The sequence below is a fragment of the Nomia melanderi genome, chromosome 8 (genome assembly GCF_051020985.1).
Source record: "Nomia melanderi isolate GNS246 chromosome 8, iyNomMela1, whole genome shotgun sequence".
NCBI classification, from domain to species: Eukaryota; Metazoa; Arthropoda; class Insecta; order Hymenoptera; family Halictidae; genus Nomia; species Nomia melanderi.
In genome coordinates this window covers 14,098,475-14,112,325 of record NC_135006.1, presented here as the reverse complement: position 1 = coordinate 14,112,325, position 13,851 = coordinate 14,098,475, and the positions used below count along the sequence as shown (strand labels likewise).

Sequence of the window (13,851 nt, the reverse complement as noted above, 5' to 3'; positions counted from 1 at the left end):
AAAGAATTTTCTGACCCACAGGAGGACTTTCAACGGCTAAAATATTCAGAACCGGAATGTCGGTGGAGAGGTCGAAAATGAACATTTTGGAAGGCATTCGAAACTAAAGCTTTGGAAACTGAGGCTCTAGAAACTAGAATGTTGGAAATTATAGTCGTGGAACGTGAAGTTTCGAAAATTAAAATCACTCTGCGATAAAATTAACCCTTTGCACTCCAGAAGTTTTCCACCGGAAATATTCAATATTTTATAATGAGATACAGATGACATTTTCTTGGATTGAGAAATCTCACGTGCATTCGGGAAGAGAACTATTTCCTTTCAATATTTCGTACATCGATGCATTGTACGAAGTTTAACGTTAAATATCAAAGTTTACAGTTTTGCTGTTTGAAATCATTTGGTGATTTAGGGGCACCTCTGGAGTGCAAAGGGTTAACGAATTCGGTTAATTAACGGAATATTCGTATCGCGTGTATTTCTAACATGTTTCAGTGTTTAAATTGCCCGCGATACGCGTAACCGGATTCCTCGAATAATTACCTTCTCCTTTGTTTTGATACGAAATAGATGATTGTGTTTCATAACACAAACAAGGGTGTTGAATTACTGGCCAGTTGGGCATGTCCCAAGGAGAAGTCGTGTATCGTCTTCACCGGCTGTAGAATGTTTTTCGGGCAGGTTAACGTCGACGGAGTTCTCTGTATGATAATGCACCGAGTTAATTATTTCCTCCCGTTGTTATGTGTCGTCGACCTGCCCTGAGAACTGTTCGAGGCAGCGCTGTCGTTCGTTACCGGTACGCAGCACGAAACGTAGGTATTTACTGTCTCAATCGACGAGGCACAGTGGTCTAAATGACATAATTAGCAAGAAAACAGTCGGAAATTGAAGGTAAAAGTCAACAAGTCAGTTGATCCCGACAATGACGACAGTGATGTTCAGTCACCGGAATTTCCTGAGCCTTTCAGATTCAAACGATCTTTCGAATATCCTTTGAAATGGAGAATCAAATAAACATTATTACGGAATAAATAATCGGAACAGTTACTTTAACCGTTTGCACTCTACAAATTTCCACTGGAAATACTCAATATTTCCTAACCAGCAGCAGATGAGATTTTCCAAAATTGATTTGACAAGAAGAACTATTTTCTTTCAATATTTCATATTAATACGTTATACAAAGTTGAATATTAAACCTCAAACTTAACAATTAAGCTGTGTCAAATCAATTATTGACGACTGTTACACATAAAAAATTGCATACCAATCGAACGTTTCGATTAAATTTTCAAAAACTCGAATAGTTTTTCACTCGAAATATTCAATACTTTCCAACTAGACGTAGACAAGATTTTCTCAAATTAATTTATCAAGAAATCACATGTAAATTAGGGAGCAAGGATATTTTACAATTTAGTATACAATTAACTGTAAATATCAAAGTTTATAATTTTACTGCATCAAATGTCGAATGGGAGTTGCCTCTCGATTTCAAAGGGTTGATCGCTTGATTTTTGAATTACAGTCGATCTAGAATACGAAGGTGCACAGAGAATAGTACTGCGACGAATGAAAAAATTACTTTAGTATTTTTTCCTTCCAATTCGACAGTCCAGACCGCCGTGCCGCACGAATTCTCTCTCTCCGCGGCGACGCGCCGCGAGAAAAAGGAACAGGGGAAGACAAAGGGGGAAGAAAATTAAGCAAGCCGCCGCGCCTAGCGAACGTAAACACGCGGGCCCATGGAAGCTGTAATTACCGATCGAGTTCGACAGTGTCTAATTGAATATGAAAGGTAGAGCAGTTTCGCAATAGCTTGTTAAAAGATGCTTTATACTCCCTGCCGGGTAATTGTGCAGGCCGTTTTAACAAGTTTCGATCGTAAACTTTTTATTGCTTACCTTTTTCGTACATATTTATCGCCGCGCCCGCACATAACCTAGAAATTCGAAGGCTGTAATTATTGCCGTACGGGTTCTAGCAGTTTCTAGTTGGACAGTTAGTCCTTGTCACTCCGGAATATCACAGTATATTACAGTGAACTGTAAAGAATTTTTTGTCAGTTTCGAAGAGGGAGCTAAAGACGTATAATAGTTGTTTTCAGAAAAAAAGAGAGATTAATTCCTAGATTCTTATCGTTCAATGGACATTCAAATTGTGAATTCAGAGAGTTCAAGGAGAAACATTTTATTTTATTTGTTATGGAATCGTATTTGTTTAACAGACCGCCGGATGGAGTGATAAGGATTAAAATTTCTGTTATTTCACGCGATCGGCGGAGGAAGCATGCGTTTACACGGTTTCCCCGGTTCATTCGTTATTCAAGACGGACGGGAGAGGCGAATGAATAATTGTACCGTGCTAATAAATATGCCACCCTTCCCGCGTTCTTCCCTCTTTCGGTTGAAATATTCTAGCTGCGTATCACCGGTCTTGCGCCATAAATTATACTCGCGTTCGATTGTGGCCGTAACGCAGGAATTGTGGAATAGAAAATTTAAAGCTTCCCAAGTTAGAAGATAGGAATATATTAGACCGTTTCGCAAATTGCCACATTGATTCTCAGTTTTCGTGAGATGATTACCGATCAATTTCGTCTATAACATAAATAAATACAAATATAAACAGAAAAACGTCATTTCAAACACGTATATGACATTCTACCGAGAACCGTCATCCGTGTTAACACATTGATAGAATTACAAAACCACAAAGAATAAAAAACGTATTTTCAATATGGAGTCGAGACACTTTTTTAAGAGCAGCCTGAAACAGTGCGTACAAGCCGCTGCAAGAAGTCGTAAATCGTGAATTCTGCATTCTTGCTTAAACGCTGGAAACGGATGGAGATCCGCGGCCAGCGATAAGGGGGTCGTGGTTTCCAAAGAACGACAGAGAAAATAGGAAGCTCAAGGAGGATGCGGTTCGCTTCATGGAAGCGGCGAGACAAACATCGCGTTAGTCGGAACACCGTTCATGGAAATTTAATACAAGTCGCTCGTAATGATCTCCGAGTTCGCGCGAGGGCTTTTGTGCCGTACCGCGCCAACGCTTCTTGTAATCGCGGCTTAATCTTGGCAACTGATTGCAGTGTCACCGGGACAGATTGTGGGTAAAAAAAGAAATTACGCACGGATGCAGCTTTCGATTTTCTTTCCTGTTCAGAGAATTAGATAGAAATTTTTTAACCCTTTGCACTCCGTAGGCGCCTCTCAGTCGTCAATAATTGATTTGACACAGCAAAATTGTAGAGTTTGATATTTAACATTAAAATTTGTACAATGCATCGACATGTGAAGTATTAAAATAAAACAGCCTCTCTGTTTAATTTATGCACGATGTCTCGTTAAATCGGTTTGAAAGAATGTCGTTGGTATTTCATTAAAAAATGTTTAGTGTTTCTAATGAAAAACTTCTGGAGTGCACAGGGTTAACCCTTTCGTTTCTATTAATCCTTAGCACTCCAGGTTGTTTTGTAATCTATCAGCAATTGCAACTAATTTTTAAAATTATTCGAAAATCGAATAATTTTAGGGTAGTTTCTTTAAGATTCATTAAAATACTTATTATAACTGGTGCAATATTGGAGCCTACAGAGTTCAAAGGGTTAAAGTGCAATTATTCTTTTCCTTATACTTTATTATTATCATTAGTGTTTTCATCGATACAGTTATTGTTATTATCGTTATTACTATTGTTATTATTACTTTTGCCAGAGGTTTTATTTTTACTGATATTATTATTAGCGCTATAACCAGTTATCTTTGAAATAGCTATTCTCATTATTTTACTCGTATACTAATACGTAACTAAGATATGTTTATCATTCAACATTCGTGTGAACAATGGATTAACAGTGTTGCAACGCAATAAAAACCGAGACAATATAAATCGATGCACCTGCAAAGTGCGTAACGGTCTAGATCCCCGAGGATTCAATTGAAAACGGTGTCACGAGGTTCGAAGAAAAATCACACGGCTTACAGATCGCGGCTGTTTGATCACAATCTCGATTTAATTAGCGGCCATAGTACCCTCGCAAACGATCCGTCGACGTTTAGTGTGGGATTGTACGCGCACGTTCGCGCGCGTGTCTGCCCGCCTATACCCACCCCGAACGTGTGTACAGATACGTAACACTTCCTCCGCGGTTCGCCTTTTTCTGTCGGTTCATTAACCCTTTTAGTGCCGGACGATGATATATCGTCGTTCGCGACACTATCGTTGCGCATCCAATAGCGCCTTACTATTCGCGTCGCGGGAGAACTCTATCTCAAAATAAATTTATAAAACGTTACGAATGGTCTAACTCCTTGCGGACGAAGATACTTTAACATACAAAACCTTTAGCAGATGGAGCTAAATTATATATTACCGCTTACATAATAGAAGAAACTACGTGCTAATCTTTTACCGTTTGAGTAATTAAATCATCCGTTCGCGATTTAGTCTTCGAAACATGAACATGTCATCTCGAAATGCCGACGTTCGTCCGCAAAGGGTTGATTTCATTGCGAGAACTTTTCTTTAAATTATGTAAATATCATTTCATCAATCTTCCTAAATCTTAGTAAATTCGTCCGGTTATCTTCGCGCAGGCACTGAAAGGGTTAAGCGGCAGCCTTTGTGTCACCTGCCGTTCCGCGAGTTATGCGCCGACGCATCGGGAGGAACGCGGAACAAACGTCGAATTTGAAGTCGACACACCATCCACCTTCGACGGGCGCGCGGCCCCTGAAATTGCATTCTTTCCCGTCGATCGTGCACCTATTTATTACACATCCGGGTCTCTTATTTTCCCGGGGAACATTGCTGGTAGCCTGTGTCCCTTGAATCGTCGCGGTTCAATTTTTTCCGAAAGACATTCCGTTGCGAATTACTGTTTCGTTGGTGCCCAACGACCGAAACTACTCGGCAGTGAAATTCACTGTTTCGTGCTCTCTTATAAAAATTACGAGAGCCATTTACTCAGATTCCACTTGTGTTTTTGGGTTGGATGCATGGACGTCGCTTAACCCTTTGCGGACGACTGTCGACATTTCGGAGAGATGAAATTTTCATATTTGGAAGACTAAGTTGCAGACAAATGATTCAGTTACTCGAATAGCCAGAGATCATCGCAATTAAGCATTTGATATATAATTCAGCTTTATCTGCTGAAGGTCTTGTATATTTCAAAGAAGCTTCGTCCGCGAAGGGTTAATAATTCCGTGGAAGAGCTGCTTTTCGATAATTGTAAGAGAAGAAATTCGAAATGAACTGATTTATACCGTGGGTTTATTATTGAAGAATGAGTGATAGAATGAGGATTTTATTGAATAGTTATTTAAACAGTTCCAATTATTTCTAGTGCATTCTTTATAGGAATTATCGATGAAGATGTTTCCTCGATTTCATGATTTTCAAATGAACACAAGCTCGATCGAGTTTCTGCTTTATATATGTTTGACCCCTTGCACTCGAGTCAGTCGCCGCTCGATTCGATAGAACAAAACTATAAAGTTGAATACTTAATATCTCAAATTAAATTCCGCATTGTTACGTGAAATATTGAAATAAAACACCGTTGTTGCTTAATTTATCTATGAATTACCGTTAAATTAGTTTCAAGCAATATCACCTATATCTCGTCAAAAAGCGTTGAATATTTCCATTGAATAACTTTCGAGTGCAAAGGGTTAAATTTAACGGACAGAAGTAACTCCGGTGACAATACTTCGCATAGTTACGTGAAATATTGAAATAAAACACCGTTGTTGCTTAATTTATCTATGAATTACCGTTAAATTAGTTTCAAGCAGTATCACCTATATCTCGTCGAAAAGCGTTGAATATTTCCATTGAAAAACTTTCGAGTGCAAAGGGTTAAATTTAACGGATAGAAGTAACTCCGGTGGCAATATTGCGAGTTAATTAGTGCAAGACTTTCACGGAAGTATTACGACATCGAGGTTCGATCGGGGACCAGCAGAATCGCTTGGAATTACGCATCGGAGCATGTCTCAAACGCGAAGCCGGGCTATCAAATTTCGCGATAGTTTGCAAGGCGGCGTCACGTGACACACGACCTTGGGGAAATAGGACCACGGCAGCTGACATGCAGGTGCAACGCGGCCCTCGCAGGTGCTTGCGCCTCGTTGCACCTGCGTATCGCTAGCACGTGGTACGGTACGGGATGATTGGAGGAGATGCGGTCGAAACCGGATGAAATCTGAATTTTCTTCTTCCTTTTCGGACAATTTCACGCGAACGGTGGTCGACCGGCGTAACGACCATGCCTCATAGCTGCGGGACGGGAGCAATTATATTCAAATCAAAGTGTCGTAATCCGAAAAATGTTTCGAGGAAAACGCAGCCTCGCGTTACTGCAACGTTCAAGGCACGTTCCGAAACCAGATCCATCATACTCGTGATCTTGTTTCAGGGACGTTGTCATTTTATAAATACACATTGCCGGGCGCGTTGATTAATTTTTCATTCGGCTTCTTGACATTTGACGCGGCTTTCCGAGGCGTCTTTTTATCTTTGGAATTTAGTTCAATGTTAACTAGTTGCCGGTCATCTGGAAGTTTCTAGAATTAAATACTTCTATGTGTTTTATAAATATTTCACTGATCATCTTCAGCGATCGTTTATACATAGGTTTCATAATTTTCAATCGATTTCGATTAATTCTCTGTACACGCGAGAGTTCATCGATACGACATTCCGCTGTGCGATTTCAAAGTGGCTAAGCCCTCTCGATTGGACTTGAAGCCGTCGCCTCTAATGCTGTATTTTAGCGCCGCGTCCCCGATTTCCTATTAAGGGTTCGATTGCATTGGAAATTGACCACTCGAGGTGACAAGGAATCGCCACGTACGGCATTGTCTGCGCGAACAACAGGTGGTCAGAGAATTCACCAGGTTTCCATATCGCGTTGCTGCCAACCGAACGCGATCGATGCCGAATGAACATCTGAGCTCGGATGACCGGCAGCCTGAACCAATTAGAGTGCTGCGGAGCTCGAAAACCCGATGCGCTCTTCGCTACGGTGTCGGTTACATTCTGGAATCTTTTTAAATCTATACCATTACATTCGATATTAACTCTTGGCATTCGAGAGGCGACTCTCAGCCATCGCTTGATTTGATACAGCGAAACTATGAAGTTGAATATTTAGTATTCTAAATGAACCTTTGTACCGCTATATGAAATATTTAAATAAAATAGCTTCGTTGCTTAATTTATCTATGAATTATCGTTAAATTGGTTATTAATATTTAGTATTCTATATGAACGTTTGTGCTGCTATATGAAATATTTAAATGAAATACCTTCGTTGCTTAATTTATCTGTAAATTATCGTTAAATTGGTTATTAATATTTAGTATTCTAAATGAAACTTTGTACTGCTACATGAAATATTTAAATAAAATACCTTCGTCGCTTAAATGATCTGTTATTATCGTTAAATTAGTTATTAACATTTAGTATTCTATATGAACGTTTGTGCTGCTATATGAAATATTTAAATGAAATAGCTTCGTCGCTCAGTTGATCAGTGAATTATTATTAAATTAGTTTCAAACAATGTCATCTGTATCTCGTCGGGGAACGTTGAATATTTCCAGTGAAAAACGTTCGAATCACGTGAAATGTAAATTCACGAGAAATATTTATATTTATTATTCGGAATTGCAATATCGAGGCAGATTCGTTACGATGATGTTAAATGGAAGACGATAGATACGAATGTCATTTATTTCTATTGATTCAGAGTGAAGTACTATTTTATTTCATTGTCGGTTGTTTCTGTTCGGAGTGAATATCATTTAATTGACTAAGTGCCGTTCTCACTAACCATCTGTACGGTTCCTTTGTTTTAGGCTCGAGCCCTGAGTTCGGTGTCCCGGACATGACGGTCATCAGCGACATCGACGAAAAGGGAATCAATCGGAATCTCCAAGTCCGTTATGGAAGGGACCAGATATATGTATCCTTTTGAATAAATTCGTTTCGACGGAATTAAACCTTGTCTCCGTGGCCAGGTGAAGTGCGGAGGTTATCGGAAATTATCTTTTTTCATACCGAAAGTAGGAGTTACGGTCCGGATGTTATGAAATTTATCCGAATTATCGGCGAATAACGGTTTCACGTTCTGAAATTTTATAATCGACGAACACGATGTTTTATTTGAACATTTAAACGTTTTAACATTCGAGAATTGGCTCCTTTTGTCTGAATCAGAATTTTGATGATTCCGTGACGCGAAGAACGCGTGTGCACTAACAAGCACGTTCGGTCACATGCGAACCGCCTTACACCACACGAGCAACAGTTTCGCAAAAAGTGGGGAACGGATGTCCGTCCATTTCGTCATTCCCTCGTCATTACGTCCTAGAGTTAGAACTCCTCTCGCACTCGTGTACGTATATCTCGCTCGGGTTCGTTCTTTGTCGCACGATGATGTAATCTAGTAGACTGGGATTTATCCTGCGTTTTTTGCCCAGAAACTTCGAAGTACCAATTCATCTCGCACTCTATTCACTTTTGTAACGCTTCTATACAGTCCCGGAGAAAAACTATCCGAATTATTCACACGGTACACGCGAGTCTTTACAATTTCATTAATTTCATTAGTAACCCTTTGCACTCTCAGTCACCACTTGATTCGATGCAGCGAAACTATGAAGTTGAATATTTAGTATTTTAAATTAAATCTGTAATATTTAAATGATCTGTGAATTATTATTAGACTAGTTTCAAACAATGTCGTCTGTACCTCGTCGAAAAATGTGAAATGTTTTCAGTGAAACACTCTCGAGTGCAAAGGGTTAATATTCATAAAAGTACATACTACAAATTTGTTCCGATCAATGTAAAATCTGAATCTTCTACGTAAACTTCACCTTGACCTTCAACCAATGGAATGACCTCTCTACGAATACTTCCCTCTTCAGTCACTAAAATTTCGATATCTCCACAAAGCACCGAAGCGAATCTATTATACGCGAAACGAATAGCATCGCTCCAGTTACATTCCTAACAATTCTTCGCTCTAGGACGCTCCGGAGTGTTGAAATCGCAGGTCCAAGCTCGAAATATAATATTGGAGGAGTGTTCATCGTATTGATTCCGAAAGAAACGTGTCCCTCGCGATCGCACAAAACCCTTTATCTCTATTCAACCTTCTGTCTCCCTGTTTTCCGAACGCGGAAGAAAGGATATTATATTTTCCGCGTCTGGGGGATGAAGATTTCAACCCTTCCGCGCCGGGGGACCCGCTTCGACGTTACCAAGAATGGTAGCGCGGCAGGAAAGAGAATTAAAAGTAGCGAATCCAAGTTAGAATGAAAAGCGACAGCGCGATGAGGATAGAACTAAATGCGAGAGGGAACGAGAGAGCCGGCGGGAGAGGAAGAAAGAAGGACAGAGGGGTGGGAGGACTATACGTATGAATTTTGTAGGAGTGGGGCATTGCTCCCGGGTTGGTGGTTGCCATGACGACAACCCCAGTCAGCTGGTGAACCACCCCAGGGCCAGACCCATTCATCCGTCGGGTTTGCCGACCCAACGACCGACACCGCCGACCCACTGTCGTTTCTTGTGGAGCTTTAAGCCTTGGACGGTCGACCGTCTAGAAGTGACGTCGTAAGCTGAGGCTGGGTAATCTGTGACCCGTACTGAAATGATTAGAATCAAACATTGATATTCAATCGTTTGACGTTGAAAGTTCGATATTTAGAATTTTATACTCGAAGATCCTTGCGTCGATGACACTATGGTTTCATATTTAGAACACAAAGTAAACAAATGATTATTCAGACGATCAGTAAGGTCAGTAGCTATGCAGCTTTCTTTCTAGGACTTAAGAGTTTGATACATGATTTAGGTGCCTCTGGGTTTTGAATACTCTAAACTCATCATCTCCAATGGGTTAAACTCCCACTTCCATGTCTGAAGTAGGAAGTTGTAAACAAATAATTCAATTATTGAAATGACCAAAGGTCAGTAGCTATACAGCTTTCTTTCTAGTACTTAAGAGTTTGATACATGATTTAGGTGCCTCTAGGTTTTGAATACTCTAAAGATTCATCATCTCCAACGGGTTAATCTCCTACTTCCATGTTTGAAGTAGGAAGTTGTAAACAAATAATTCGATTATTCAAATGACCAAAGGTCAAAGTTTGCACAACTTTGTTCCTAGTGCTTAAGTTTGATGCATGATTCAGCTACTTTCGCTGAAGCTTCTGAACGCTCCATAAAGTCCTCATCTCCAAAGAGTTAATCCCCTAACATCGGTCGCGCGCGCGTGTCGGATCCGCGCCACGACGCGCGGATTGAATGGGCAAGACTTGGCCAGCCAAATGATCATCCTCTGGCGGCCCTCTCTATTGTCACTCAACATCCCGACACCGGAAGTATCGGGTCGCCCGCGGCTGGAATATCGGGGCTGGCGATCCGCCGGCTAGACTTATTTCTTCACGAAATTGAACTTAATCGAACCGGGCTCCCTAATTGGATTATCGGCGGGAGAACAAAGTTTAATGATTCTTCGGTTGATTTATAAGACGGGGAGCTCTGGGGACTACTGTTCGAAATGGTCGGTGTCTGCTGGTGCTCCTAGAAACGTTGGAAACGCTGTTCTTCTCGCGATATTAATTCGTAGCTTACAAAGCCAAACGAGATACATCATTTATGTCTCCTATAGAATTATTCTTTCATAATCCTCTCGATTATAAAAAAGTGAAATTAAAACTTCGAAATCGATAAGTTTCTTAATTCTTCGGGAAAAGGTGGAAACTCCTACGAGACGTTTGTTATTTCCTGGATTAGTCCCCGAAGACCCGAGTTTGCGTGATCGTTCACGGTTTAATTATTGATCGTTCACGAGCCGGCCGATTCAGGTTAAGTGGAAAAGATTAGCAGTAAATTACGAAATTCAGGTGTTCGGCGAGTTTGATGAACTCCGCCGCTGGAATTCGATGTAATCAGCGGCTTCACGCCGGAGGATGTCGTCCTCGCGCTAGGATGACGCTCGCTAATGAGTTAAGCGTGCCCCGCTCTCTGTAATTGCGCGCCGGGTTTTTGCCGCGCGCAGCGTCGCGATCAAACACCAGAATTCAAACGCGTGATGCGCGTTCGCCTCGGCCGATTTAGGTCGCCGTCGTCGTCGTTGCACTCGTTAGTGGACACTTCCTCGTGCGCCACGGCCTCCGTCGCGTGTGGGACGACGCACAATGTCGCTCAGAAGGAACATCTCGCGGTAAACAGGACTCGTTCCTTTTCTTCTGTCCCGTTCGATGTTTACTACAATCCCATGATCTCGTTTCGGTTGTTCTCCCAACGTTCGGCTTTCGATATCCACGCCTTTCTCGTTGCACATCTTTCGCGTTTATCAGCGTCGTCGAATGCTTTTGTTAAAGTGAACGTTGAATTTTGGAAATTTTTGAATTTTGAAAACTCTCGAAATTCGCGTGAGCATCATTGATTCTATTCGAACCCGATGCAATCCAGTTTTCAATTTTCCTCGATTATTTAGGAAGCCGTTCTTAAAAGGTCATTTCCTGTCCCGCAATGCGGATCTTCCAGTAAACACAGCAATTCAAGTAATCCGACAAAAAAGCGTGATCGTTAGACTCAAGTGTTAACAATCGAGCCAATAAAATCGCGCAGTGCCATGACCGGGTCGATAGATCGTCGCTCGATTAAATAGCTGCGCAGTGAGTGGTTCGCCTTTGCGGCCGCTTCCGATCGAAGATAGCCGCTTCCCTGGAACGGAGGAGGTCCGCGGGTGAACTGCCCGTCCTCCGGATTAACATTCCACCGTTACTTCCGGTCGGCAAACATTTATTTGCGCCGACGGGCCGAGATGGCGGGTTATTACGCGAAATAATATGACCTCTCGCGTCGCGACACGTAACAGCGCGGCCGTGCATCGTTGGCACGCTGTTCACGTCGACGCTCGCCGCGATTTAAAGCCGGATTTCCATTAATTGTATTGCCGATATACCTTGCAATTCGAATTTTTCAATTGAATTTTTCTGCTTCTTGCCTAACTGAATATACATTAGATACCAAAGCCGTTTTACTTAACCCCTCGCTCTACGGTTCATTTCTCAATTGTGATCGATACAACTTCGTCATTAATAATTCATTGGAAAAAGGAGAAAAATTCGATGCATATTCCGTGTCCATCTTTGCTCTAAAATATAACGGAAAAATATTTCAGTAAAATTTCTCTCTAAAATCTTCACCAAGAGTCGCACACGCTATTGTAAGACAAGGCGTTAGACACTAATTACTGAATATCAATGGTACAAATAATGTCAGTATAACAAAAACGTTTATATAAAAATTGATATGTATAATAAAAAAAAGTGAGCGTAGCTGGCATTAAGCACGTTTCCGTGCCAGTATCGATAGGACAGATCGATCACTCTCGCTATGGTTCTACAAAGTAAACGAATTTATCTCCACGCGTGCGGAGTAGTCGCGCAAAATCCGAACGAATCGAACCGTTATTATGTCTATGGGGAATCGCGAATGGTTTTCGGTGAGGTTAGTTTCAGCGCCGAAGATTCGCCGTCGGAAATCAGATCCGCGCGGAAGCAAGCCGTAAAGTGTACGTGCCCGGACTTCCACGGGGAAAGAATTAATAAAATCGCTTCTTTGGCGTTGCCGCGATTTGTATGCTGGCTGTCGCGGTCGTCGCGCGGCAGCCATGAACGCCGAGCGAACCCACGGAGCTCCCGGCGTGTGTTCCCCGTAACTTTCAATTTTCGTAACGGAATTAACCGCGCGACGGAAAGCTCGCGGCTGATCGACGAACCTGCATCGGTTATTCGGTAATCGTCTCCTCGTTCCTTTAACGAGATTCGATCGTCTCCATAATGCCGGCGGACCGGTCTCGTTTAAATGGGATTTATTATAACCGATCAGCGGATAATAGGGGCGGAATGGGAAGAGTTTAGGATTCGTCGCTTCTACTTCCATTTCCTCGTTCCAATTAGATGAAGCTTGCGAAGGATCTCGGTTTAACGCCTTGACTACTATTGGCGTCTGTAGACGACCGTAGAATATTATTAACAATAATCGCAGCGAAGCTCGCTTAGGTTAGACGCGAGTGGACTCTAATTCAACAGTTACATCTTCCGTTAGTCGTGTATTCTATAAATGTGATTATTTTAGATCTGTTTAACCATTTGCACTCGGAAGTATTTCCTTAGAAATACTTTCTAACTAGACGAAGATGATACTTTTTAAAATTAAGTCAAAGATAAATCAAATTGAGAAACAAAGCTCTTTTATCTCAATAATTCACGATGCATTGTACACGGTTCGATATTAAATATCAAATTTTATAATTTTACTTCACCAAATCAGGTGGTGACTGGGAGTCACCTCCCGATTGCGAAGGGTTAATTTAGTTCCATTCAGTGTTTCGATGGCTTCAACACTTCGACGCAACATTCCGTCGTAGCCTAAGGGTTAATTAATCATATAACCAGTAGAAAATAGAAAGTGTATTAGAAGAAAATTGTGGATATCGAATAAAGCCCAGGTAACTGTAGCAATTTAGTAGAGATTCAATTTGACGAAATTTACTTCGAACTGATAGTATATTAGTCATGGCTTATCTATTTAGATTTCGACGTGGAAGAGTGAAGCTTACAATTAGAAGTACCGGATACTGATAAGAATATTATTTTAGATCACTTAGATATCTGATGACTGTGAAACGTTCTTTCAACGTTAATCGCGATAGTTGTCGGAAAGTCTCGCGGTAACTCGATTGCAAACATTCCGAGTAATCTCGGCGCAGAAGGATTATCAAAGTTTACACGAACTTCGTCGTTCCCA

General features: G+C 41.2%; 1 protein-coding gene across 3 annotated transcripts in view; it reads left to right on the top strand.

The window, feature by feature from the left end:
* Positions 1-13,851, top strand: part of Myo81F (unconventional myosin 81F) — a 52,771-nt gene that overhangs the window by 3,070 nt on the left and 35,850 nt on the right. For 2 of the 3 annotated variants that reach the window (XM_031969436.2, XM_031969435.2), the window contains exon 2: positions 7,875-7,981. In XM_031969436.2, the coding sequence (XP_031825296.2) occupies positions 7,875-7,981 (107 nt within the window). Of the gene's footprint in view, positions 1-633; positions 800-7,874; positions 7,982-13,851 lie in introns of those variants that run through there. The other variant, XM_031969437.2, reaches the window with a different exon arrangement.